Here is a 27,720-nt window from a genome sequence, read left to right as displayed (position 1 = left end):
TCTGACTAACGAAGACAACTTTGGTTGTCCATGCAATACTGCACTTCTTGACAGGATCTAGCCTCTACTACCGAAATTCTGTGAAATACCAACTGAAAACATTCCTCAGCCAGTGAGGAACAATTCTTGTATTTATAGTTCTTTCTCCTCAAACCAGATACTTCCAAACATCTCTACTCACACACCAGCCCTGCAGCGCTCCCTCCTTGAAATACCATCACCTTGCTCAGGCGACAGATTTAAGTGGAAGACTCGAATGTAACAGCCCTGCATATTCTATATATGCAGGGAATAGCTGCTGTTTAATTTTTTTTTCAAGTAAATAATATTTTTTCAAATAAATCGTTTTTGTTTCAAATAAAGCAAACTGCGTATCAGCAGCTAACATATTTTGTAACACTAGAATTTGTATTAAAAGAAGGGGACAAAAAAAATTCACAACAGATTTCTTACAGTCTGCATTACAGCTTTGATTTTATTTTGAAGTGTCAGACTCTCTGTCACTGGAAGCAGACATTCCCTCAGTGGTATTTGTATGCCGCCGACACAACAGACGCTCCACTTGCCAGGCTCTCTCAGCAGAACTCCATTAAGACAAGAAAGAAGTTTATACATTTTTATGAAAGCTACAGCAAAACTTAACGCATGAGGCCTTTAATCAAGCAGCTACATAATCATTTAAAAGGAGTTTTACTCCAAACTGGCAGTGTGCAGGATTTGTTTTCATTTGGGCTGCATACAGCGACCAAAGGCACTCTGTTCCTGCCAGACCAAGACACAGCTTGTCAGCAGGATCTGTCACTTCTGGGCCTTCTAAAGCCCTTGCTGGTTAACGCCCAGGGCCAGTGAGAAAGCGCCACGGTAATGCTCTGCCATCCGTCACCTCTCTGATGGGTGCTCAGCATCCTCTGACCGATCACCTAACACCCCGCTCTGCTAACCATCGCCATGACCCATCTTCCAGCCTGCAATCTTGACTGACTTGACTGATCTTTATTCATTTGAGGAAGATGATGATGAAAACACAAATGTCACTATTTGAGGCAGGCAACACTGCTCATTCTGAAAGATTTACATGGGGGTCTCTGTCCCATTCATGAAATGGCAGAGATCATCTGAATAGCAATCTGCTCTGAAAAGCTGGTCTCCGGAGAGCTGCCCTCTCCTCCGGCTGATGATCTTGCTTCTGCCTCGTATTCACATGCGACATACACACTGCACTTGTTTTTTTAAATGTGTGTGTTTCTCAAATCTCTGCAATATCTCACAAACACCAACTTTCTTATATGAAAATTGCTTTGCTGTCCATCAAATCGCTATCACACCCCTCGGAAATTTGTTCTTCACAGATAATGTGATATGGCTGTGATCTTTCCTCTTTTACAGGTGGGCTTGTTGAGAGACAGGCAGGCATACCATGTATCTTCTCCTAAATTCAGCAGCAGATCTAGGAGCGGGACAATCCAGAAATCCTTCTAGCTCCCTCTTCCATGGTCTGAACTGTACAAAACATGGCATGAACATTTGGCAACACTGTCCTTAAAGTTCAGAAGACAGAACTTTTGTAGGAAAGTGTCCCAACACAGTACTGACTTAGGAAAAAAGTGCAAACCAACACTGGATGTATACTGTAGAAGACTTGGATGTAAAGGAGAAATCTGGGAAACACAAATGAGCTAAAAAAGATTTCAGATCTTATTCCTGCAAATAGGACCACATGAGAAAATCAGATCAGTCTAACTGACTTTGACAGTGCCCATCCTGGACCAACATGCACTTCCAACCAAAGCAGCAATACATTCATCTCCTATTATTATTTCCCTTCTGTAACTGATATATTCTTGCATTTAACCAAGCAATTTCCGTTAAGTTTTTCAGTGTTTCGGAATAAGCCTCTGAAGTCCCTGTCTTCCAGTAAAATCTGTGAGAACTTCTTCTTGAGCTTCAAGAAGCTTGTTACATAAAAAACAAAAGAAATTTTAGAAAAACCAGCTCAGAAATTGCCTCTGGACAAGGACATCAAATACTGGCATACAAAACCTGCTTTTTCTTAACTACAGCCTAATGTAAATGATCAATTTCGAGAAATGTGTATTTTAAAAATAAGGCAGTGCATATAAAGGCAAACATTAGCTCAAGTCTTGCATAATTGATACTGCAATACCCTCTTGTGGTCAAATAAAAATGTTGTGTCTGAACATCTGAACTTTTTCCTCCATAAAAAGCCTCTCTAGACACCTTTTCCTTTGACAGGGGCAAATAACTCACATATTTTTCACAGACGAATTTGTAGTGCGTATCATCATTTGTCTGGCAACAACAAAAGACTAACCTCAGTCAAGTTCTTCCTCAGAATGATGGGCACCGACACTGCTCGTCAGATAAGCTAACTCCAAAACAAACTCCTAAGCACCATCTCCTACAGTGACAGTCATAGTTTTTTTCAAGTTTCATGTCCTCAACCAGGAAAAATAAAGATGCTATAATCAATTTACATAGATAAGTATGGCATGAAGCCACAATAAACATCAACCTATTCTACTACAGGATTAAAAGAAGTACACAGTAAATCAGTCATACCAATTCAAATGAGCTCCCTGCTTAAACGCCCCGAGTTGTTATAATAAACAAATAAAATGCTAAACTGGCAGATGGTAATATGAGGGGAAATAGTTCAGTATCTGCAGCAGTTCTGCTGAGTTGTTCATCCAGTAAAAGGCCTAAATGGGCTACTAGTATATCCAATAAGGAATCTAGAGTAATGCCCAGAAATGCCATCCTTGCACTCACCTTGATGTGCTTTAATGGTGCATAACCGCTCCCTTAATGACTTCTGGTCCCAGCAGAAAATGGGATAATTTTCAAAATATCTTTTTTCCAAAAAAATACCTTTTTGGGGAACAGCAGCTACATTTTAAAGCCATATTATTATAGTATTTTAAAAATTTATTTTAAACAGCCATGATCCCACTCCCATCTATTATTTCCAGAGAAATGACTTGAACACTCTGAAGTGTCCAATACCTGCATGTAGACTCATCGCAACTTTTGTTTAAAGCCTAAAGAAGTCCTAAACAGTTAAGACTTCCTTCTTTCCTGAGGTTGTAGGGTCTCAGACCAACAGATGTGGCTTTAACCTATGAGTTCACTTTCAGTAAGATGTTCTGAGAGGCACTTTGTAGCCCTACACTTGCATAAAAACCAGGCTAGTTACAACTCCTGCATCTTTGTAGACACCACTCAATGGCATAGACTCTAAAAACCTGCTTGTGATCTTTCTGTCCAGTTTATTCAGTGGCTACAAGTAGTCATTTGGAAGCTATGTTCTCAGCTCAATAACCATTTTTAGTTTATTATTATGTTTAATTTGCAGAAATTTACTTGAAGGAAGGATTAGAATTAAAATAACCCAAGAACTTTGTAAACAAGAATTAAAATGCGTTCCATGCACAGGAACGGACTTCCCATCATGATCCTTTCCTAACCTGATCAGGAGCTAAAAGCCCATGCACACTGAATAATGCATTGGCTCTTCCAAACATGCCTCAGCTTCCTTTTAAAGCACTAAGATGCTCCTCAAACCCCATTCTCCAACCAGCTGCACACACTCCAACTTGGAGAGGACCCTGGAACGAATGCAGCAGGGTAAGCAGATTCCACAAGAGGAACAGAGACAACTATCAGGCCAGGTTGGCAAACAGTTCATTTCTTCAGTTCATGATAATGCTGTGTGGATACATGACTTTTTTTGCTTTTTGGCTGAAAGAGATGAAAAACACTGTTTAGGTTTCAATTATCTCAGAAAAACAAGCAAACAAACAAAAAGTCTACTAGAATTTCATTCAAACCCAAAGCAAACACAGTGGTTTGAGGTGGAGTTTACCTCTTCTTAAGTTATGTTATTGCAATCTTCAAAGTCAGAATAATTTTTCCAAATATAGAAGTACTTCTTACTCAAATATGTCTATATGAAGTGTTCGGATTGTTGTATAGTTGTAACTATTTTAAAAGAAATTATTTGCCAAATTCGGCGTGTATTTCCCAATACTGCAAGCAAATACGTTTGCCAAAAAACCCCTAAAAAAGTAGATTCAAGGTTCATTAGCATTTACCAGGAAGATGAACCAAGAGGCTAGAATTCATCTGGAGCTAATCCAGACTACTCAAAAACAAGTCAGTCAAGAATTTCAGAAGAAATTTATACTTAAAATACTCCGTTTTCCTGCAAGTTCACAAATACTTGAGGAAGTGACTTCATCTCACAAAAGCCCAACAGGCTGACTGTAAAGACAAACACTGAGATTTTGGACACTGTTTTGAAAATTCTCACTTTGTATGCTAATAACCCTTTAAAATTACTTAAGAACTACTTCTCATAGTTGCTTAATACCTTCTGCAGAAATCTCTAAGTACTTAAAAAGGAGTTTTGATTATCTCTGGCTGCTCTTTTTTTTTTTTAAATCTGAAAATAAGGTGCTTTCAAAGCACAGATTCATTGAAATACCTTATTTTAAACAAACAAGCTCTGCCCCAAATAGAGTTCACGGCCCCAGCAGCTGTACCACTGGGTCTCTGCTCCCTTTCTGGTGAATATTCGCAAGTCAGACTTGTTTCCAATAGAGACAGTAAACACACCAGGGAAACCAACAGCTTTCAGGAGATTTTGCTTCTGCTACATAACCACAACAAAAGTCCTCCTGACATACTCAGCAGCAATCTCCACAGCACCCTTTGCTACTAAACCAGACTTTATTGTTCTGAGGATTTTGAATAGAGGCTGGTCTCAGCTGCAAGCAGCAGTAATCACCTCGTAAGCTGAGAGTTTGCTGGTTACAGCTGGAGATCCAATGGCTTTCAGTAACAGTCATTTCTTACAAAATTGCTGTTACCATGAAAACTCCTTCAGCGTTCAAGCAACAAAGCAACATAAAGCAGTAGGAAATGAGCATTAAATAACAGGGAAGTAAAACAGTGCCGAGCACTGCCTATCAGTGTGCTGTGCATGTTCATTTTCTGAAAGCGCTCCAAATCAGCAGCTAAAAGAAAATGTTAAGAGAGAAGGAGCTTTGAAAGTGCAAGCAATAGCAGGTTTAACTTTCCTAACAGTCACAATATACCTAACAATACTGGGGATACAGTGATTCTCAAAATGGACAAGTTGGGAAAGGGTTCTGGATTCAGGAGAAATACCTTGGTTAGGTCTTGGCAGCCAGCAACCACACCTCTGGGGCAACCAGCCTCAGCTCCAGCTGTGTCTTTTGGCAGCACCCAACCCAGAAGACCTGTCGTTGCACAACCAGCTACTTGGGCCTGGGCAGATGAGCAGGCAGCACTGCAGCAGGACCAGGTTCAACAGGATAAGATCTGGAGAGAGTCTGTGGAAGCTGAACAGAGAGGAAGAAAAATTTGGTAAGTCACTTGTTCCAGTTCATGCTTCTTCTACTCATCTTAACAGTGGTACTGGTACTCCCTGACAGTCTTAGAGCTTGATCCAAAGCCTACACTATCAAAGGAAATTCTGCAGGGACTTTGGATCAAACCCTAACACCTTTCTTTCTAAGACTGTATTATCTGTTTCCCTTCACTGGACAACATCTATGCTAATATGTCCCTGGCATGCTGGTCTTAAGCTTTAAGAAAAGAGATGCAAAGAATTGCATGCTAAGTATCTTTTAGCTTTATAGAGATTTCCACAATGAAGATATAAATGTGCCAACCTTTATAATTTATTGCAGACACACTGATACTATCACCTCTTCTCATATTCTTAGAAATGGCTGAAATGGAAGCTGAACAGAGTGTTCTGCCAAAATATGATTTTGTATTCCCAATCTGTAAATCTGCTGAACATGCCCCATTGTTATAGTGTTTCAGCAGACTGAACTGCACACATACAACCTAAGCTTTGACTGTGTATACACCAGTGACCTGAAGGAACCTGAAATTAAGATCCTCTCTGTCTCTACCACGTATTTTGAGTGTTTATGTTCATACTTCAGTACACAGCATGAGCATGCCTATTAGAAGAATATCCTTGGTAAAAGTAAAATCAGATCCAGTTCCGACTGCACACTAGCCAAGCTAAAGTAAAGGGAGGAAAAAAGAACATCACTCTCAGGATTTTTCAGAATGGGAAAAGAAACCATCTGAAAACGCCCATCCTCCTCAGCCTTCTGGAGGAGATAAAAATCACAGCTCTGATTTCCCCAGAGACACATTTGCACTCTTGTCTGGCTCCTTTTACCTGAGGGAAAGGCTGACACCAGGACTCTGACTCATGCAAAACCAAGGCCGTGGTGGCAATGTTACTCTTTCCCAGTTGTGCATTCAGACTCTTCCCAAACGGGCCCAGCATGTTCCATACCCATTCCATAGCTAAGGCAGCAGGAGGGACTCTCTGCCTGTGCCTGCCTTCTGGGGTTCACAGTCATGGATATCGGTGCAAACTCACTTTCATGGGTACGTAAGATAACACATCACACAGCTGATGCATGTCCTGCTCTCCAGTCTCAGCTACGAAGACAGAAACTCTTGTAAAAGGATAGGACAGGCATGTGAAGGACAGATGCCTAAAGCTGGATTCATCAGACTACATATGCTACAGCCTGCAGAGAACTGTCCTTCAGCTCCACATCCCCAAAAAGAATGATGGGGAAAGGCTGATAACGTGTTGGCGGTCTGACTTGAAGTGGACATAGGTAAATATCTGAGACCCAAGTATTTCTCAGTAATTAGCACCATCCAGTAACACCCAAATCCGATATGTTCAAATAGTGGCTGGCATAGCAAGATAAAAAATTTTAGGACCTCTATGCTGTGCTAGTATACCAAAACATAAGTGATAAACACAACAATCATAAATTAGCTTTTACTTGCACTTAGGGCATATCTGCGCTGGACAGGGGAGTGCAGCACAGAAATCCAATGCTCCTAGCTCCACGTGGTACACAGCTGTGCTGTACAGATGAGCTCAACTCGGAAGGATGTACAGCTTCAGCACTAGATGAATGAGCTTAGATGCAGCACTGCGTAGACACAGGTAACCAGCTCAGAGAGTTAACCCAGGTGTCCCTTGAGCCCTGCTGCAAATACAGCTGTAGATTACTCTTTCCTCTATTGACTTCACAGTACATTTACAATAGCAGGTGAACTTTATGTTTTCTCCATTTCAGGCCAGGGAAAGCAAAGGGCAGAAAATCAAAGGACTTGCCCTGTAGTCCCACATCAGGTACAGAGCAGAGCTGAAAAGCAAAACTCAGGTCTTCTGATTCGATTTGCTCCTAGTACAGCTGCCTATCTGCACAAAATACTCCCGTGGGTGTTTGCCTGCAGCAAATAAGGCTCTGGGAATTCCTACCAGGGACTTCTGCCAGCAGAATATCGGTCACTTAAAAAATAAGAAGTTGTGTCTTGCTCAAGGCATGGGACAAAAGTTTGCTAGAGTGACTCAGGACTTTGCTAATTCATCTGCATTTGCACAAGGAATACATTGTGTACATGCTATCCTCATCTTCCTTTAGCAAAAAAACCCCACTCCTCATGTAGTATGGGCTATATATAGGAATAAAGAAAACCCTGGGCTTCACCACAGAAAACACAGGTTTCAGTACAAAGAGTTTGCAGGTGTAAGAGCTTGGCTGTACATATCAAACTGAGCAGTTACACAGGCATTCAAATGCAACCAACATTAACTATTTTATTTAAAGACAGAAGATTTTACACTGCATTTTTTACTTCTATTCCAAGGTACCAGAACTGGAGTTTCCTGAAGGAGTATGACCAAATGGTAAGTTTTGAACAAACATTCAACTGTAAGCCAGGCTCTTTTTAGTTTTCGTCAATTTGAGCTAGGCTAATATTTCAAATTGAAGCATACTAAGGCATAATCGGCAAATGCTTTAAGACTAAAATCTTTAGGAAAAATAAAAGAGAACTAAAGTGCCTTTCATCTGCTACCTACGCCACAAAGAAATACAGTGTGTGCGTGTGTTCCATCTGTTTCAGTATTAACAACTCCACAGAAAGACAAGTGCTAGAAGAACCAACTTCCTAGGAGAAAATTTGTAAGATAATGTCATCATGCTGAAATCCAAGCCACGTACTAAAAACGAAACAAAAAACCTCCCACATCACGACCATTCTAGAGGAGGCAAACTTCTGTCCCAGCTGATGTTTTATACAACACATTTGAAAATTATTCATTTTCCTGTGTTATCCTATTCCCATGTAAGACGACAGGAAAAAAAATCATTTTACTTTATTTCTTCAACACTTTCCTGTACATTCAGTATCACATTTTAAAGTACATTCAAATTCTAATTTCAAAAGCAAAAGTGCTGATATTATAAATAATCTCAGTAACTTGTATTTTTGTAACAAGAAATGGATGTAACTTTGAAAACTTATTAACGGCCTTTTGTTTTACCCAGGGTAAAAAAAAGGAGCAGACGCCACTGCCAAACTATGTATCTGTGTTCTCAAGCAAAGTTCCCAACTCTACCAACCAGACTATTGGCAGTCGAATGAATACTGAACTTGGCAGGGCTCTGGTAAACATGGATTACTTCTTCAGCAGTGGAGCACGAAAGAGGAAACTTGAGGGTGAGCTCCAGCTTTCCTAGCGCTTCTGTAAAAATGTAACAGTAACAAAGCAAGTTGAATGGTTCTAGCCAACAGACTCCACAACCTGTAAAAAATTCCTCCACCTTTTTCTCAGAGAGACCAATACTACTGTCTAGCATGGATTTTCTGTCAAGACCAAAGACGGATGTTGTCCAACAATGCCATAGGAGACAATCCTCTTCTTATTTGGGGTGACAGAGAGTTAGCACTACAGATCTCATCCATCTTCCCATACAAGTCTACAGTAAGGTTGCCACTAACATCAGAAAGAACAAGATTACAGCCAAAATGCAATTTCTTCCTGAATTTTTATCTCCTGAAAATAAACAATCAATGGAGACCCACTTAGATGAGTCCCAACATAAACAACATAGTTTCAGTTCTGAAAGTCAGCATAATAAAACACAGCATCTTGTTGCATTTCACCTAGTTAGTAGTCAAGGATTCATCAGCTTCTGTCATCTGCATGTTTAAGCTTGCTCTAAAGAATAAAATTTAAGGCACGTGGCATGTTCTGTGCTTTTTCACTCCTTGCTGCTGAGGGAGGGAGACCAAATTTTTTTCACATTAGTTTTCATTTTTTTTTCTTTAGATTTGCTGCTCGCAAATTCCTTTCTCTTACTCTTTTTTTCTGGTTTAGCTGATGGAAACTCATTGACAAGGAAGCAGGCTTTCACATTTTGCTCTGAAGGTGTGTTGGCTCAGCAACCTGTCTTACACTCGTAGCATCATCAACCTTGAATTTAAGGTTCATAGTTCCTAAAATCTGTGGTTCCCAGGGAAACCATCATCAAGCTAAATCGACACAATACCTAAAGCCTGTTCACTAGTACATCTTTATTACATAGACGCAAACTGTTTATGACCTGTTGTTCTGTAGGGAAAAAGCAGTAATCAGCAGAGCATGGAGAGTGTACATACAGTATCTGCTTTTGAACCATATGTAGCTTCTGTAGGACCATGCTCAGTCCTAGGTGGAGATCAACACAGAAGCCGTTAGCATTGCCTTGATACAACAGGCTGCAATGTCTCACCAGACTGAGGTGGAGATGTGTATACTTATGCTTTGCAACTCAGGCTATTTGTTTTTATGATGAGACTTCAGCAGCAGAAGGCAGTTCAAAAGCACAAGAGGCAGTATGGAACAGTGTGGTCACTGTCAACATCTAAGTGGTCTCTGGAAAAAAAAAACAAAAGACACTGTAAAAAGAAGAGCCAAAACCCACTCACTGAAGTCATGGCACCAAGCAGTTCTCCTGGCTTCCTCGATGCAGCGAGAACTGGAGGATTAAGGCTTTCAGGATGACAGCTAAGCTACCTAGAGAAGAAAGAAGACCACATCATGCAACCAGCCTAGCTGAGGAGGACTGATTCCACTTTGTGCAGACATCAATTGTGGTGGACAACTGTGTTCAGACACACCAAATGGGAACCTACTCTCTAAAAAAGACATCTTCTTGTTCAGCTAATATGCTCTCTTCTCTCTCCTGTGAGCAGAAAACTGCACCAGGAACTGGTTTGTCTTCAAACATCTGAAAGATGGAGAGGAGAAAGCAGGTCAAGCCTTTCCTTTTCTGTGTTGTCCAGAGCTTCTTCCAAAAACTGCACAGGCCACTCAGAGGCTACATATTTATTGGTGATTGCACAATACTGAAAAGTTATTAGGCTTGCATGCCTTACTCTGAGACATACTGAGCAGCCTCAACTCTTGCTATGGGTCACAAACTCTATACTGAGTGGCAGATGTCCAGTATCTGTCAGGCTCAAGCTCCTATTCATGTAAGAACATTTCATTTATAAAATATGGGGATTTTGTTTTTCAGCATGAAAGCATACAGAGCTCCTCGTTTCCTGACCTCCAGATGGCACTCACTCCACACCAACTAATACACTGAAAAGGACACCAAGTTATAGCAAGGCAGTGTTACACAATTCCTTTTTAATTTCAAGGCACATTAAATAATTCCAGATTCTTGACTCTGTTTGCTGTGTGTGAATCCAGAGAATCCCTCTCCCAGAGAGTTCCTGCAAACTGGAGGGTACCAGAAGCAGGATGGTCTAAGCAGTGGACGATTTAATCCTTCCACTTCACTTGGCACTGGCACTGTTTCAGCTGAAGCATGTCTCCCAGTTTTGGACAAGACCTTCCATGTCTTACCCTGAAGATGTGGGCCACTAAGCAGAGTCTAGAGAAGCAATGATAGTAACGGGAGTAGGGGAAAGTATGGCTTATGAGGAAAGATTAAAAAGGCTGCTAAAGTTTAACCTGAAAAAGAAAAAGAAGCCTGGGAAGACGATAGCAGTCTTTAGATACATGTATAGCTCTGGAAGGAGAAAAGGAATCATTTGTACTTCACAGAGTAGCTACATTAATTTAATTCTTCAGTTAGATACACTGCTTTCTCTGGTGGACTTTTGAGGATTGTTAATATTAATTGCAACTTGGTGCATAGATGTTTCCAGTGCCTCCAAATTTTGTGTGTTCTCATTTTGAGTTCTGCTTATAATAAAAAACTGTGAAAAATACGTTTTTTAACAAAACATAACATATATAAGTTCATATAAATCTGTATTTCTCATACTTTTAGAACAGTCTTTGTATATAGTTCCCAGGTAGCATCTTAACTATAAAGTAAGGAGTCCCACTACAAACTAGTTAATAGATTTTCCCTCTTTTCTTCCTCCCAGTTGTTTGGCTTTGTTAGGTTTTAGGTTAGGTTTTTAAGTGTGTATGTGGAGGGGGCAGTTTTGGTATTCTAGGCCCTTTCTAGTACTAGTTTTTAGCTAACCGTATTATTTTAGATAACGTGCAATTACCCAGAATCGCCTTCAGACGTTCAGTTAACTGAATAAACCATTTCACAGAGCAAACACTGAGTCAACAGGGTTTGGGGTTTTTTTTGCTTACAGTACTTTCATTCAATTTGTGATGCTTCTATTCAGCCTAACATCAAGTAAACCTTACATAAATACAGCCATGTTTTCAGTTTGCCACAAATATATATAACATACTGCATGCAAAACCAATGAACTACATGCAACCTCCAATGTTTCTTTTATACTCCTATCACACACACTTGTACAACATAACCTCAAACATGAAGTACACAGGGATCCACTGTACTTCTTTAGTAAGAGGAGGTTCTTCAGAGTTGAAACACTGTCATTCTGCCACCGAGGAGTCTCTCAGCCCAGAGATAACCTTCCTCATGGCAAGCTTTTGTGACAACTCTGCATCAGTCTTACTACTCAAGTCAACAGTAAAACTCCCAGTCCTTGGGCACTACAAAGTGTTTGGCAAATACAACCAAATAGAAGAGTAGCTAGAATCAGAGTCACACTTTTTTCTTTTTTTAATCTTGATCATTTTTACCTTGATGCCTCCAGTGGCAGAATGGGGCCTCAAATATGCAGCTTGCATAAGGAATGAAGTACGTGAAATCACAGTTATGTTGGCCAGAAGGGACCTCTGGAGGCCTCTAGGCCAATCCCCTGCTCCAAGCAAGGCCAACGTTGATGTTACCATCAGGTTGCTCAGGACCTGGTCCTGCTGAGTTGTGAAAATCTCCAAAGATGGGAGATTCCAGAGCCGCTCTGAGCCCCTGTTCCAGTGTTCAGCAGTACTCCAGGCGTGGTCTCACAAGTGCCAAATAAGAGAGGAAGGATCACTTCCATAAACCTACAGGTTCTTGCTAACGCAGCCCAGGATAAAGTTGTCCGTCTTTGCCAGCAGACCACAATGCTGACTCACATTCAACTTGTTGTCCCTTAGGATCCCCCATGTCCTTTTCCTTAAAACAGCTTTTGATCCTGTTGCTCCCCAGCCTTTACTAATGCATGGGGTTACTCTGTCACAGGCTGCAGGCTTTAATTTTTATTAAACTTCAACAGTCTTCTGTCAGTCCATCTTTTCAGCCTGCCAAGATCCCTCTGAGTGGCAGTTCAACTGCCCAGTGTGTTGAAGGCTGCCCGCAACGTGCTATTATCCACAGACCTGCTGAGAATGCACTCCACCCCTCGGCCAGGTTGTTAATGCAAAACGTAAAACAGTATTGGCCCCAATACCAGCCCCTGAGAAACACCACCCCCAATTTGGCCACCCACTGGATGTCAGTCTGCTAACCACTATTCTCTGAGCCCAGCTGCTCAGTTTTCCACCAACCTTGTGGTCTTTCCCATCCACCCTGTATCTCCCCACTTTCACTACAGGAATGCTAAGTGAGACCATGTCAAAGGCCTTGCTAAAGTCAAGGTAAATGACATCCACTGCTCTTCCCTCATCCACCAAGCAGCTCTCTCAGAGCAAGCAATCAGGCTGACTGAGGCATAAAATTTGCCCTTGGTAAATCCAAACTGGCTGTTCCCAATCACCATCTTGTCTTTCACGCACCTGGAAACAGCCAGAGGATTTACTCTGTAATTTTCCTGGAAACTGATGTTAGGTTGACCAGCCTGTCATGCTCTAGATCCTCATTCCTGCAAGAAGATGTGACATTTGCCTTTTTCCAGTCATCTGGAAATCTCCTCTGATAACCACAACCTGGCCAAGATGAAAAACAGTCAGTGGCCTTGCAATAATGTCGACCAGCTCCTTCAGCACCCTCAGATGCATCCCCTCTCGTCCCACGGAGCAGTCTTTGTCCAGTTTGCTTCTGCAGTCCCCAACTCTGTCTTCCTCTGTCCGTTACTATTTCACTCCCTCTGACGGGGACACTAGGCTCAGAGCACCCCAGAGGCCTGTGAGCAGACCTTGCCAAGTAAAAACTGAAGACAAAAAAAGCACTGAGCACCTTGGCTTTTTCCATGCCATTCTTAAGTACGTCCCCTGCCTTGTCAAAGAGCATGCCCACATTTTCCTTCATCTTTCTTTTGTTGCCAAAGTAATTACGGACACTTTCCTTGGTGCTGTTCATGTCCTTTGCCAATTTCAACGCCAACTGAGCTTTGGTCTCTGAACTCCGCATGCCTGGGCAATCCTTTTGTATTGCCTGGGTAGCTCATCCCTGTTTCCACTTCCAAACCCTCCCTTTTGGTGTTTGAGTTCAGGCAAGCGTTGCCCATTCAGCCAAGCTGTTCCTCTACCATGCCGTTCCTCTGCCATGCCTGCTCACATTTCAGCTCACTGGAAAGACTGGTTTTGTGTTATGAGCATAGTGTCTTCCAATATCAACTCACTCTTTGAGGCTCCGTTGCCCCCCATAGCAATTTCCTGAGGGATACTGACAGGCAGGTTTCTTGAACAAGCCCAATTCTGTTCTCCTGAAGCCCAGAATCTTTATTCTGCTATTTGCCTTCCCTACTTCTCTTGGGACCTTAAGATCCTGGAGTCACTGCTGCCAAGGCTGCCCTTGACCTGTACATTGTCTACTAGTTCCTCCTTGTTTCTGAGTTACAAATCCAGCATCTGGGTCAAAAAAAATGTTCTTGATGCCCCTCAAAAATTGATTGGACTGCTTTTACCCAACTGGGTGGCTCCTCCAGATGTCAGAGCAATTTTACATTCCCAAAGAAGCCTGGGCCTACAATCGTGAGCTTTCTTCTAGTTATTGAAGGCTTCATCTGCTTCCTCTTGCTTATCAGGCAGTTCATAGCAGGTGCCCCTGCAATGTTCCCCATGCTAGTCTCCCCACCGATCCCGACCCCTCAGACCTTAGTTGGCTCGTTCCTCACTCCAAAGCGGAGGAAAGCTCCAGGCAAAGAGATGCTTGCTTGTGTTGAACACAACTTCCACTCATTTCCCTGCCTGCTTTTCCAGAAGAGCTTGTATCCTTCCATCACAGCCGTCACCACGAGCTATGCCACCCTGTCCCTGTGATCCCAAAGAGGTCACAGCTCTGCAACTGTGCTGATACGTCCAATTCCTCCGGTTTCTTTCCCGGGCTGTGTGTGTTCACACAGTGTCACAACTTCTCAGGGCAAGTGAGCAAGCCCTCCTGCAGCCTGCTGTCCCTGGCCAACTCTGTCCACCCCCAGCCTTCCTCCACACGTCTCTTGGGGGTTGTCTCCAACCCCACAGGTTCCCCACTTGTAAAACTTCCTTTATTTTAACCTGGAGCTTAAAACACCAACTATCTATAAAATGAACTATTCCCTGCTAGCATGCTAGGCTGTGGAAATAATGAGCAAGAGAGCACTCTCTGCATTCCTTGCAAAACCACAAAATTCAAGGCATTACTTTGCTTAAAAACTCAGCTATGATAAGCCAACATCATTATTTGAAAAAAAATTATGGTTTGGCTTTTTGTCTTTGGTTATTACAGAAAGATTATTTTCCTTTTTTTTTTTTAATAGGAATCAACATTTGCATTCCTATTTGAGGTGCAGCAGTGTTAAACCACTGCCCATCTGCTGCAAAACAGGCAATCTGCACTGCAGATTAGAACGTAATGTATTTACTCACTGAACTGTAATTTAAAGTGGTTCTACATTCTGCTGCAATTTACCAAGTAAGAGAGTCTGAAATTTGATATAAAACTAAATCATTTAAACAGAATAGGAATAATTTCTTATACTCTTCATAATTTGTTTTGTCATAACCTTGAACAGGGCTGTCCAGCACTATGACGTCTGTTCCTTCCCTAAGCTGCTACTTAAGTAAAAGTGGCCAGTAAACAGATGTAGAGCAGTATCATTACATAGACAGGACAGGGGAAGGTCAGTAAATCATCTTGCTTAACTGACTGCTTGCAATGCAAAGCAGGATGTATTTTTTAAAAACCTGAAATGGTGACTAAAGGTAAACATTTCATGTCTTTTTTAAATATAAAAATAGTTGAACAGAAATATGTTCATGGACCTGCTTAATAGCTACTTGATTACTCTAGTAGGATACAAGGCAGTGCATATTATTGATATTTTTACAGCATTTTGTTGGATCAGCATCCACACAGTAATGCAGATACACAACTTCTACCTTAAATATTTCTCTATTGTTCTCAGATTATCTGAAATGACACATTTATACCTCAGACCTAATTTTAAATGAGATATAACTTCATCTTGTGTGATGGGTTACTCAACTCTTTCTCAAGTACACAATACTCCCACAAGGCTGAGAAGTCAGTTTACTAAGAAAATCTTGGAACAATTATTATTTTAAGGTAACTTCAAATTTTCTTTTCTTCTTTTAGAGTTTATTGTTTTTGAAAAGCTTGATTAATTTCAATTATATTAACAGAAACACAGTCTTTAAATTAAAATTCTGTATTTGGGGGGCCATCTCAGAGTTTTGAGATTTTATGTACTCCTATGTACCTGCTTCTTTTTTTTTTTATGACTGAATTACACAGAGGGCAACATGATTTACAAATTAAGTAACAGTAATAGTAGTACTGTTTTAAAATACCACTAAGGGTATGTGCAATGAATGCAATAAACCTGTTCATTAAATCGTATTATCAAAAGAACACAAAACAATTTGTGAGAAATGCAAAAGAGCTGAAACAACTAAACCGTGTTAAGAACTATTAGTCATACAGAAATAAAACTTTCATTAAAATGAGAGAGAAGAAATTTTATGCCTGCAAATAACCCCTCATGTTAAAGCAACTACGCTGTTAAGTACAAATCTGAATTAATGACATGGATTTGACACTCTTGACTAGTCCCGGCCATATGCAGGCATGAAAGAGCCAAGATTCTGTATGTGTGTGATCACTACAAATGTATACTCCTTGGATAATGGTGCTTATTTAGCTCTGACAAGCTGGTAAGTACAAAAGCTTTAAAAACTGTGCTCTACTATTTTTGTGTATCACTGTGTATGGTGGGTAGGTGTATGCTCCAGGGAAGTTGCTCCATCTCCGATAATCTGACAAGTCCAGCATTCAGGCACTCTCAATTTCACTGAACTTTCTTTCTGCGCAACCAAAAGCGACACTGCCAAAACTGCGCCATCCCTACTGCAGGAATTAGCACCCCAACGATCCAGACAGCGTGACCCGAAAAACACAGGAGCTGCAGCACTGGAAACTCCACTTTGGGGGTGAAAACTGAAATCCAGCCTACAGCTCCAAACCAAGAGCTGACACTCTTGGTCAGAGCTGACACTCTGACTACACTACTCCTAAGTGAACACAACCCATGGCTAACCTTTTACACCAACACAGCATCTGATGATTACTGTTTTGTGGATTTTGTTTAAGGTAACAAAGAGTAATTTCAGGACCAATGCTCTCAACCTGGAGCTTAACGTTTCTCGGCCCTGACACCAAGGAGCGTTCGCTGTGGGTAGGCCTCAACCAGCGGCATGGAGACGACCCGGGAGACCCGGGCGCCCCCCGCCCCACTCCCCCGGTCACCGCGGCGTTCCGCTAAGACGCCAGCACGGGCACTGGGGGGTGACCGGCCCCTTCCCCCGCAGGCGGCTGACAGGAAGCAGTCCCCCTCCCGAGGAAGCTGCATCGGCTTCCTCGGGGTTGCCAAACCGCCTGGCAGCGCGCTCAGGCCCGGCGAGGCCCAAGCCTGATGCGGAGCGGGGGAGGCCCGTTGCCGGGTCCGGCTCTCCTCTCCCCACAGGTCGGGCGGCCTCCACGCCCCACGCCCCGGGCAGCGCGGGCGCCATGAGCGCTCAGTGACGGCTATACCCGCGCCAGCGGGGCCGGGCCGGGCCGGGCCCGGCCGGGCGAGCTCCCCGCCCCACCCCGCCACGCCGCACCGCGGGTTCCCCATTCCGGGCTGCCGCGGGTGCGGAGCGCAGCGGGATGGCGCCGACGCTGCTGGACCTGGCTCACTGGAGCACCTGGGCGGTGTGCGCGGTGATGAAGCTGCCGCAGGTGGCGGCGGTGCTGGCGGCCAGGTCGGCGCGGGGGGTCAGCGTGGGCAGCCTCCTGCTGGAGCTGGCCGGGTAAGCCGGCGGCGGGGGGGACACAGACGCAGAGGGACAACATGGCGGCCCCCCCGCCGGGGGCGCGGGGGCTGCGCGCGCAGCTCCGGGGCGCGCGGCGGGAGGGACCGTTGGGGTGCGGCGGAAGCGGCTCGCTTCAGGGGGCTTCCCTCAGCGGCGGGCGGGGGGGGGGCGGGACGGAGCGGGGGTTTGATGCGGCAATTAATAATTACGTTCCTTCCTTCACAGCTCTGGTCACGCACGAGAGCGTGGTGAGTAGCTGTGTGAAGGGGGAGGCGAGCAGTCCTTGCTCTCATCCGTTTTAAAACCGCTCCTTTCTGTGCCGTGGTTCGGTACCGCTGAGCCCGCTGACTCTCGTATGCCTGTCATGTGCAGGGGCCGCGTCCTGCCTTCACGGGGCGTACAAACTCTTCGGAGCAGAAACGTCCTATTTTGAAGTGTGTCCGCGCTGTTGGTTAAAGGGACACTCGGCTTTTTTAACTTGCCCAAAACCAACCTGGGCCGCCCCTGTAGCTGGAGACAACACCTACTGTTGGGTTTAAGCCATGTGTTTAGGTTATTAAGTGGCCCGTGTGCCCTGTTGTGCAGGTAATCGTACCAGTTAGACAGGCTTCTCTCACCCAAATAAGTAAAACATAATCAGTCTTTAAGAAAATTACAAACCATGTCAAACTCCAAAGATTTGTCGGTCTGTAATAAGCTTACATGGGCTAGACTTATTAAATCTTGCTTAAAGAGGATTGTATGGAATGAAAAATAAATAGAGAAACTGCGTGCATGTACATGCAAATGTGGGTACAAGCATGTGAGAGAAAAAACCTTGAAGAGCCTTGTGTTTGCCGAACCGCTGGATGGAGGTGGCCAGAACATCCAGCTGGATGGCTGCTAGCTCGCTGCACCAAGCTAGAAAAGAGCTTTTTATTCAGAAAAATCACCTCACAAAACCAGCACATTGTTTCTGAATGCACCCGTGCCTCGTCTTCTATTAGGGGCACAGCCCTTGACCCCGGCCTGGTGCTGCGCAGGCCGAGGCATACAGACACTGTTCTGCACCTAGCTGTGCAGGATCCCCTTGGTCTCCACTGCACGGCTGCCCGCGTTTCTCCATGGCACTGAACCCCTGTTGTTGCTGTTTATCCTTAATACACCTCAGAGTACGTGAACTAAACTCTAGTTCCAGAAGAGAGCACTTACCCCACAGCCCCAGCCAAAAAGCAATGGTAGCATTTTAAAATCATTCATGTGTGTTGGTGTGCATTGAAAAGGCGTTATAAGTAGTGTTTCAGATAAGCATGGAGAAGCCATAAATGTCTCCTCAGCACCTGCATAATAACCACAGTACCCACACCGCTGTGGGCTCTGCGCCTACTCTGGGCAAAAGTATTTTGGAAGAGAGGCTTTTTTGAAACATTTATTGGGACTATTTATCCTGCAGCCTTTAAATACTTTGGGTCCAGTTGCAGAGAGCTTTGGGGCTACTGGTACAAACTGGGATGGTTCTGCAGAGTCAGAGTGCAGTGACCTGGCAGAGGAGTGACACAGAGCACAGTGCTGATGACAAGGAGTATAATTTGACCCTACAAGAAATAAGATTTCTAGGAAGTTCAGATATTTAAATTCTGAATACTGTAAAAGCCAGTTTCTTACAAGACAGGCAGTTCCTTATGCCATCTTTCTATGCCGGAAACTATCAATTTTTCCTTACATAAAACTATGCCCTAAGTCCTTTCTATTTTCTCTGCAGCCTTGAAGTTTCTGTCTAACCCCATGGACTTGCATGAAAATTGAAGAAAGTAAAGAAATGTGATAAAAGTTCAATTCCTTTTAGATACTATATTGTGGAATAGTTTGGCGCACTTAAGAACAGGCTCTGAGTCTGACCAGTACAGCTACACTGGGCAATCTTCTAACACTGTAGCCTAGGCAGCTTGGAAGGTGTTTTCTACTCCTGTAAAACTTGCTTAATGTACAGATTGAACTTCCGACATAAATAAAGAAATCAGAATTATCCCAGAGGTGCCAAGGCAATTGCAAAGAGAAGGTAGCTTCTAGGTCTGGAAGCCTTTATTTCTTTCTCATCTGTTGTAATTAATAAAATCATGCCTTTCAGACTGTGACACAAAGACCTTGACAAGCAGTGTGGGCAGCTCTCTACATCTTACTCTATTTGAGGGTAACAAAAATAGACTACAGAATCAACAGAGTTGCACTTTGTCTTCGTATTTGTTTGATCAGTTTGACAGCAGGGGCTACACCTATCTGGAGCCTTTTGGCACAACCAAAACAGTAAAAAAGAGGCTGTGAAGGAGCTGTCCTGTCCCTTCGTGCAGTCACGCTGTTTTGTGTCTTTCTGTTCAGCTTCCTTGTGTTTCTGAGATACCAGATTTATTATGGTTACCCTCTGCAGACATACCTGGAATATCCCATCCTCATTGCACAAGGTAATTCTTTTAAGCCATGTTTTGGAAGTAAAACAGGGCTCATTCAGCACTCCAAGACTTGTAGATAGAGTACTCAACTGCGATGACATGTATCCATTGACCAGTTCTAGCTGGGGTTGGGGGGAAGAGAGAATGAGCATCTCAAATATAATTGAATTCCTATACAGTTTATGAAAATGGAAGGTCAGGTCGAGGAGAAAGATCTAATTAATACACACACAGTGGAGTTGCAGCGTAAGCTCATCCTTTCTCCAGTGCCTCCGCGTGGGAGAGAAACCTTATAAACGCTCCAGATTCTGAGAAAAATTTCATTTTGGAGCTTGCAGTGTTCTGGACATCAATCACGTTTGAGAGACAGGCCTGTAAGAAACCAGTTTTGATAGACATGGTGCCCAGTGGAACTACTTCTTTCTGTCTAGAATTGCATTTAGGCCCTTTCTCTCCCTTCTCTGACAAGCAATCTTTTATTTATTTCAGATGTCATTCTCCTTTTGTTTATTCTGCGTTTCAGTGGAAACATGAAACGAGCTTTGTTCTATGCAGTCATGTATCCTTTGAAATCTGGGAATTTTGGTTTATATAGCCTGTTTGGTAGTTCTTTGCATAGCAGCTATGTCATCATTTGTTTTCTGCTACCATTGTAAATCATTTTCAGCCACCCCTCAACATGCATTCCACCTTCACATGCTGATTTCTTGGATCACAGTAAAGTCTCTACGAGACGAAAGCTTTATATGTAGCTATGCTTTAGAAGGCCCACAATTCTTAAGGAGTAAGACCAATTCTTAATTTACATCTTTGCTAGAGATGCAAGGTGGAAATGATGAATCTTTTTTCTTTGATTCCTACCCATGCGGATTGTACTTGCTATGATGAACACAGCAGTGTATTGTTGTTTTTTTTAAATAGAACTTGGGCTTAAATCTCAAGTCTTGTGCTTTGGAGAAGGTCTTGAGAAACTCCAGGCACTGTTCAACCAAAGACAGTGTGAAAAAAGGAACATCTAGTGTTTCAACCAGTGCTTAGTATGTTTTATCTAGATTGTATAGTCTGTTACAAAGTTTCAATAAGATTATTTCCAGATGTTTAAAAAAATCTAATTCCCCAGACAGTTTTGAGAGCTTTGGTATCCTAGAATTTTCAGTGCTATGAAACTTAACATAATGTAAGATTTTGGGGGGGATGGTACATGCTAACACTGCGGAAGTGGATAATAGACCTGGCCATGGTAAGTGCTGCATGACTATTTGAAAATAGGTCCACATGAAATGACTTTTTTTCTGGACATCTTGATTGGTGAAATCTCTCCTTATATTTGTCCTTGGAAGAATTAATCATTTGGGTTAGCTTTCAGAACAACCCCAGTTTTCAAATACGGCTGTTTCACTTCTGTGAGTAGCTGGAAAACGTAGCACTGGCAATAGAGGCTCTATGGGAGGGAAAAAAAAAGTATATTCTGAGGTAAAGTTGTTAATTGTGGTGCCTTAGATGTTGAAAAAAGATTGCCTCTTTAGTCCTAATGTCATAATCCCCATTAATAAACTTTTAACATGAGAGGAAAAGAAAAGAGCATCAGTCAAAGCATTTGAAATAGGGAACGTTAAATATTTCACAAGATCTTTTTTCCCTTTAGTCCTAGAATTTTGCAAGAAAAATATAATCTGATAATGCCCTACATAGGTTAAAGATGGTCTTTTCCCTTTTTGTCAGAAGAGAGAAAGTTAAAATTTAATTGAGATGAACTGGAGTTGCTAAGGCAAAAGATGATACAAATGGGGATAAAAGCTTCTTAAGCCTAACACTAATCCTTACTTGTAAGGGAAATCCGGGCACGCCACAGAGACCCATCTGGAGGTCTCTTCGACCCGCTGCCTTTGCAAAATCCCCCTTGAAAGGATGACAGGGTGAATAGTCTGTTCCCTTCATTACTTTTTCCCACCAATTGGACTCATTTTCCACACATTCTTGTCAGTTTTCTCATTCTTTTATGGTTTTGTTTGCCAGACATAATGGTAACAGATGGTCTGAATCAACCTTGCTGTTTAGACTAGATCAGTCTCATTTTAGCTAACTTTTATAAACAGTTTTATATAGCAGGTTGAGAGGCTTTTTTATTTCTTTGCTTCTTATTGTATTTGCCTCTATCAAGCATTTGCCAACAGCAGTAGCAACTGTTGTGCTCTTTGAGCTGCTGCCTGGGCAGTACCTCAGAAATTAGTTACTTGCTTCTGGCAACTTTAATTTTTTGCTTCACGGTTCCTTAGAAAGAAGCTGAAATGCTTGGGTTGCAAAATACTGAAAAAGTTTGGGTTTTTTTTATTCTAAATGAAAAAGCTAGTCCTGGTTTTTAGTAAGTTACTTACTAACACCCATAAGCTAAACGCTCAGATAATACAATGGCAGAGGCAGAGGTTCTTTCTCTTTTCTTACCTGCTTTTCAGAATTTGTGCACGCTCATCAGCGCGGCCAGTAAGCTGGCTCAGCTGCGGTGTCTCTGGCAGACAAAAGATTCTGGACAAGTGAGCGCCTTGACCTGGAGTATGTCTGCATATACCTGCGCAAGTAAGCTATGGGCAACTTGGTGTGAAGCACTGAGTTTTCATTTTTTAAAGCCGTATCTCCTCCTAATGCCTCTTTCAATAGATCTTCACTCAAGTGTAGTAGGTAAAAATCTTGCCTAATGTAGTTTCCCTTAGTGCCGACATCTGAGACTCAGATACCACACAGTCTCCTGAAATCAAGTTTTATCATTGACACCAGTCACAATGACACTGACTTAGAAAACATGCAAATATGGTCAAAGGAACCTGAAATAACTGAAAGAGTGTCTTTACGAAGAAAAGATTTCAGTGTTCTAGGATTCAATAAAATTACTAGTGATCCAGCATGAAAAGGTGCTAAATTTTGTAGTTAGACAGTCAGACAATGCTAATTCTGAAAAGTCATCTACAAAAAAATACACAGTTAATGCTAAATATCTTTAATTCTATGACTACATGTAAATACATTTCTCAACAGAGAATTTAAGAACGTACCAAGAACAGTGATTTGTGCAGTTCATGTATTAATTACCTAGCGGTCTCCATGAACAGTTATTCTACAGCTATTTGTCAGGATTGCCTTTGTTATATTCACAAAACTTGTTTAAAATATTCTTACTGTAAAACATAGTGATGCTGGATCTATTTCCTTGTGAAACAAATGTTTTTAAGTCAATAATTAGAAGTTGTGGTATGTTCACTGAACAATGGCAATAAACTTTGTAAATGGTTTTAGTCTGCTGCAAATGTGAAATAATTAATGTTTAGATTTGTTGTGGGAAGGAAAGCTGAATTCCTCATATTTGCAGAAGCCTAAAAGCATGCATGTGAATGTTTACAATGGTTGTCATGCTAACTCGATTGTGGGTGTAGCTCAGTATCAACTACTGAAGCAGAGGGCTGAACAGAAAGAGAAGCAGTAAACTCCGACCACATCCGATCTAGTGAGATAGATGATAGAGATATAAAAATTCTAATTATATCAGTGATTTTCTCATTAAAAAAAACCCTTAATACAGTGTCACTCAGCTTTGAGAGCTTGATCTCTGAAGCTAAAATAGAGAAGAGTGGGTGCACTAAAAGTAGGAACGTCTATACAATGTAAGTTTTCATGCAAGATTATCCTCTTTTTTGAAGGTATAAACGTGTCGTATCTTGTCCATTAATCAGAATTCATTCAATTTACAGCAAGAATAGTTACAACTGTAATGACTACGAATGATCTTGCAGGTGAGTAAAGTATGGAATTGCCCACCTTTCCAAGGTAACAGCTGCCATGGTCGGTTTTAGCTGTTCTGTAAAAGCAGTTATCTGGTCTCAGAAGAACAAACCATGAACCTGGTGGTTTAGCACGGTGAGCGAAGGAGTTACTGCTAAAAAAGTAGCACTACAAATACCTGGAGTCAAATACCTGGAGAAAGCAAAAAAACCTGCAAGTGGTCTAAAAGCTATTATTTTTTTCAAAAGGCAAAAGCACTACAAAATTAACTTAATTGTGGAAATAGCAGAATAAAGCATTAAAAATCTTTAATATTTGAATACATAAATAAATTTAGTAAAATACAACTTAAAAAATCTGTAATAATTGAGAATAAATCTGTAATAATTGAGTGATAGCTTTTCAAATAGTAAGTGTTTCCTTTTCTTATTGTGGGGTTTGTGCATTAAAAAATTCTAGAAAACTATTTAAAGTTCAGCTTAGAGTATGAATAGTTTTAGACACAACATTCAGAAAGTTTATGGCAGGCTGAAAATGAAATGGTAGGCTGATAAGAAACTCACAAAAAATGGCTTAAAATATATAACTTGCAGCTGATTTCATTATAAAGCAAATTTATTTAACAGCTTCTTACTGTCCTGACAAAACTGAAAGAGGTAAGGAGTGCAGCAGATTTTTCAGTGAATGGTTTGAAATCAAGACTTGGTGGATGTAAGAACAGTAACAAAATGACATTGTACTTTATTTGGTGGATCCTTGTTCTAGTTCAAAACTGGTGTTTCATCAGAAACATCATTTGAATGGATTTATTTTTTTAAGCAGTCCTCTGCAGCACAATAAGGCTCTAGTTTTACAAGCAGTTCAAGTGGCTCTTTCACTGGAAAAGGAAGTCCCCTTTTCAATCACTCATTTTCACCCTGTCCTTGCTGCTTTCTCTTTGCCGGAGGAAGAGTTTTGGGGGCCATGCAGTTTACAGGATCACCAAAAAATTGGCATGATGCACATGCAGAAATTTAGCCCAGGTCAGTTATTGAGCCCAGTTCACCCACAGCTACACACTTATGCTGATTAGAAGCAAGAGAGGTATATTGAGGGGAGGGAGGAAGGGAGGAAAACACCATGAAAGTACAAAGCTGGCTCTTGAAAGTAAAGCTGGCTCTGGTTAAAGCTGCTTTTTAAAATATAGCACAATACACTTTGGAACATGGAAGGGATGGCAGCAAACAATGATACTGTGCTGCTCTAATGGAAAATGTTTCCAGTTAACTTCTTACACTGAACACTTTGGCATGTTCATCTTGGTTTCGTACACATGTATGAAACAGTCAAATATCACGTATTTCTGAAACAAAGTGTTGTGTACATTTCTGTGAATATTCCATTTACCAAATGGATATTAGATATACCTATACTTCAAATTGTGGTCTCACAGGTAGAGATACTATGCTTATTTTGGTTTGAAAAAATCCGGAAAGTTAATGAAGATACTGAAAAACTGCTTTTTTCTCAATTGTCAGATTTCCTGTCATTAAAATCTGACAGATACAAGTGTTTCTTGTCTCCCTGAAGTCTAAACTTAACAGATGGCAGTAGAGAATAATCCCTTTATTATAAACAACACGTGCAACTATAAAGGACATGAGCTGCAGCTCCGAGTTTAAGTGTAAATATAAATTTATATGAGGCTACTCAAACTTGAACTGTTCTCCTGGTTTTGTCACAAAGGAGTTAGCGGTATTGTAGTGTATTATTTTCAGACATCACTCGCAAGTGCTAAATGGTCTTCTCTGCTATATTTACTTTGAGGATTTCTGGGCTCCTGAACATGGTAACTTAAACTAATTGACTGAAAAGAGTTGCAGAATGGGAACCAGCCTGTTTGTACACCTGTGAAGAAGGTTTACAAAACATGTCTTCTGAAAATGACAGCAGTTGGTTTTTTTTGGGTTTATGCTTACAAGATTTTTTTTTTCCCCTTTTAGTTCTCATCCGTTTCATAACCATGCTCATTCTCAATATTTGGGTCACAGCCACAGTCCTGCGCTACAGGAAGACTAAAAAGACTGATTAGAAGACACTCAGCAGCACACAACATAGTTACCATCAAAAAAACCTGATACAATTAAGCTTAAACAACAGCACAAAGGTTGAGGAAGCTCTCTCTCTCTTAAGCTAGTATTAATCCCTAAGCATACTTAGTACAGTCATGCTTATTTTCTCTTAGAAATAATTCTATAAGATACTTAATTTAAGCAGCATATTTTTATTGGTCATTTAAGACAGTTTCACTGATATCACATTTTCTCTGGATTTTTTTACTAAATGAACAAGGTATTTCGTATTTAGATGTTTATATATTCTCGTATCACTTCAGTACTTTCTGGTTACATATAAGCAATTTTCTTCAATTATACAAGAGCAATTTTGCACCAATATATCAACTTATCTTTCTGCATCTGCTGTGAGTTTGAAAAACAACAACAGCTGTTTGTTGTCGTCTTGCAAGCAACTCAATTAGTTTGACATTAACTGTCTGTATTTTAGAATGCAGAAAATCTGAGTCAAGGCCCAATTCAAAATAAGGTTCTAAATGTGTTTTGCCAAGTCACAAATCCAGTTGGGATTGGAGCGCTTACATGCAACACTTAAATAGTACAATTTATACAGCTGATACAGGATACCCATGGTCACTTTCTTCAATATATCCAGTTTTTATTAGGATAAGAGCAAAAACTCAACTATGAATTCTTCTTTTTCAACCTGAGCTCTCATTCACTGAACATACTGTTTTGGGAACAGCAGAGACTAGAATGTATAGAAATTAATGAAACTTTGACCAACAGAGTTAAAAATTGTGTTCAAGCAGAAGTTCCTGAACCGATACCCAGAGTCCCCAAATGCAATCCATACTGACAGCGACCCGTTTATATGTGCAGCTTGATGCCTCAAAGCAGACTCACCTCCAGTGGTTATCAGTTTTTGATGATAGTGCTCTGGGCTTTGTCTGTACTAAGTGTGCTGAAGAACGTAAAGACTTCAATTTTTACTTTGGAGATTCTAATCAATTTGTAGTAGATACGTTAAAAAAGGGAAAAGGATATTCTTGAGAACTATTAACGGGGGATTTTGCTTTTGGAAGTAATGCCTTTCCAACCAGAAGTTACAGAAGTAATCACGTAGCTTGCCTTCATTTCTCATTACGTTCTCCGAAATGACAAGACACACCTTTTCAAGAGTTCTTACAGTATTACTGTTGATTGGCATGTTAAAACCAAGGCACCCTTGATCCTGACACCCTTGAAAACTATGGGAAGACTGCACTGACTACATTTCAGGCAGGTTTTCCTTGCAACATGCGAAATCATTGGACTCTTGTGGAAGAGCGGGATCTGCAAAAGCAGGTGTTTCCGCCAGTGTACGCTCAGCAATCAGACGGAGACCCTCACCATCAGAAAACATAGCTGCTTTGTAAACTCTGATTTTAGAGCGGGAAGGGGTGGGAAGAGGTATGTCTGTGGACATATGATTTCTCGTATCTCACATTATTGAGAGCAAGCTGAAAGATGAGGATTTTTTACTGCTCCAATAAAATGTATAAATGTTTCTATGTTGGTTGAGAGAGTAACTGTAAACATCCTGTTACTGATTTTACTAAAGCTGTGTAAAGTATCTGAAGTGGTCTAGATGGTGGCAGGTGGCATGTGATACATTTTCCAGGTCATATTAATAAACGCTATTCTTCATAACTGATTAATGTAATTCTTACAGTTAATTTTCGTTACATTTAATTTTTTATTCTGATTCCATATATGGAGAGAAAATGAAATATTCATTACAGGTCATTAATGGGCAGCTTTCACCTTAATATTTGAAGCATCAGGCTGTATATTAATTTGTAAAATGCTAAAGAGCTCCAGCATCTTAAATGAAAAAAACACACTTACTTCTCATCTCGTTTTTTTTAATTAAAGCCTCTTCTTGATAGAGAAAGATTTTGTATAGAGTCCAAACCCTGTCTGTTACTGACATCTTTCATACTCCTGAGTGATGCTG

General features: G+C 41.3%; 2 protein-coding genes and 1 long non-coding RNA gene across 7 annotated transcripts; 2 read left to right on the top strand and 1 right to left on the bottom strand.

The window, feature by feature from the left end:
* Positions 1-451: 451 nt before the first annotated feature.
* Positions 452-17,533, bottom strand: LOC142080135 (uncharacterized). Of its 4 annotated transcripts, none has more exons than XR_012672879.1 (6): positions 17,363-17,533; positions 9,853-9,940; positions 8,505-8,626; positions 5,191-5,384; positions 2,791-3,759; positions 452-1,500 (listed from the first exon to the last, which is right to left on the bottom strand). It is a non-coding gene; the product is annotated as an uncharacterized LOC142080135 (long non-coding RNA). The 4 variants fall into 4 exon arrangements; XR_012672881.1 differs by lacking the exon at positions 452-1,500 and adding an exon at positions 10,060-10,154 and having other exon boundaries at positions 2,932-3,759; positions 17,363-17,522; XR_012672880.1 differs by lacking the exons at positions 452-1,500; positions 8,505-8,626 and having other exon boundaries at positions 2,932-3,759; positions 17,363-17,522.
* CIMIP5 (ciliary microtubule inner protein 5) lies at positions 5,144-11,127 on the top strand. The gene is made up of 3 exons (XM_075145054.1): positions 5,144-5,409; positions 7,747-7,786; positions 8,430-11,127. The coding sequence occupies exons 1-3, from the start codon at positions 5,150-5,152 to the stop codon at positions 8,619-8,621; spliced, it is 492 nt and encodes a 163-aa protein (XP_075001155.1). The 5' UTR covers positions 5,144-5,149; the 3' UTR covers positions 8,622-11,127.
* Positions 17,027-27,417, top strand: SLC66A3 (solute carrier family 66 member 3). 2 transcript variants are annotated; one of them, XM_075145051.1, is made up of 7 exons: positions 17,027-17,467; positions 19,826-19,908; positions 20,386-20,455; positions 21,079-21,136; positions 22,350-22,470; positions 23,637-23,678; positions 25,650-27,417. In XM_075145051.1, the coding sequence occupies exons 1-7, from the start codon at positions 17,325-17,327 to the stop codon at positions 25,736-25,738; spliced, it is 606 nt and encodes a 201-aa protein (XP_075001152.1). In that variant the 5' UTR covers positions 17,027-17,324; the 3' UTR covers positions 25,739-27,417. The 2 variants fall into 2 exon arrangements, with proteins under 2 accessions (XP_075001152.1, XP_075001153.1); XM_075145052.1 differs by lacking the exon at positions 17,027-17,467 and adding an exon at positions 17,647-17,718.
* Positions 27,418-27,720: the final 303 nt, after the last annotated feature.

The sequence above is a fragment of the Calonectris borealis genome, chromosome 3, assembly GCF_964195595.1.
Source record: "Calonectris borealis chromosome 3, bCalBor7.hap1.2, whole genome shotgun sequence".
NCBI classification, from domain to species: Eukaryota; Metazoa; Chordata; class Aves; order Procellariiformes; family Procellariidae; genus Calonectris; species Calonectris borealis.
The sequence above is the reverse complement of the archived record's forward strand: the minus strand, read 5'-3'. Positions and strand labels throughout refer to the sequence as shown.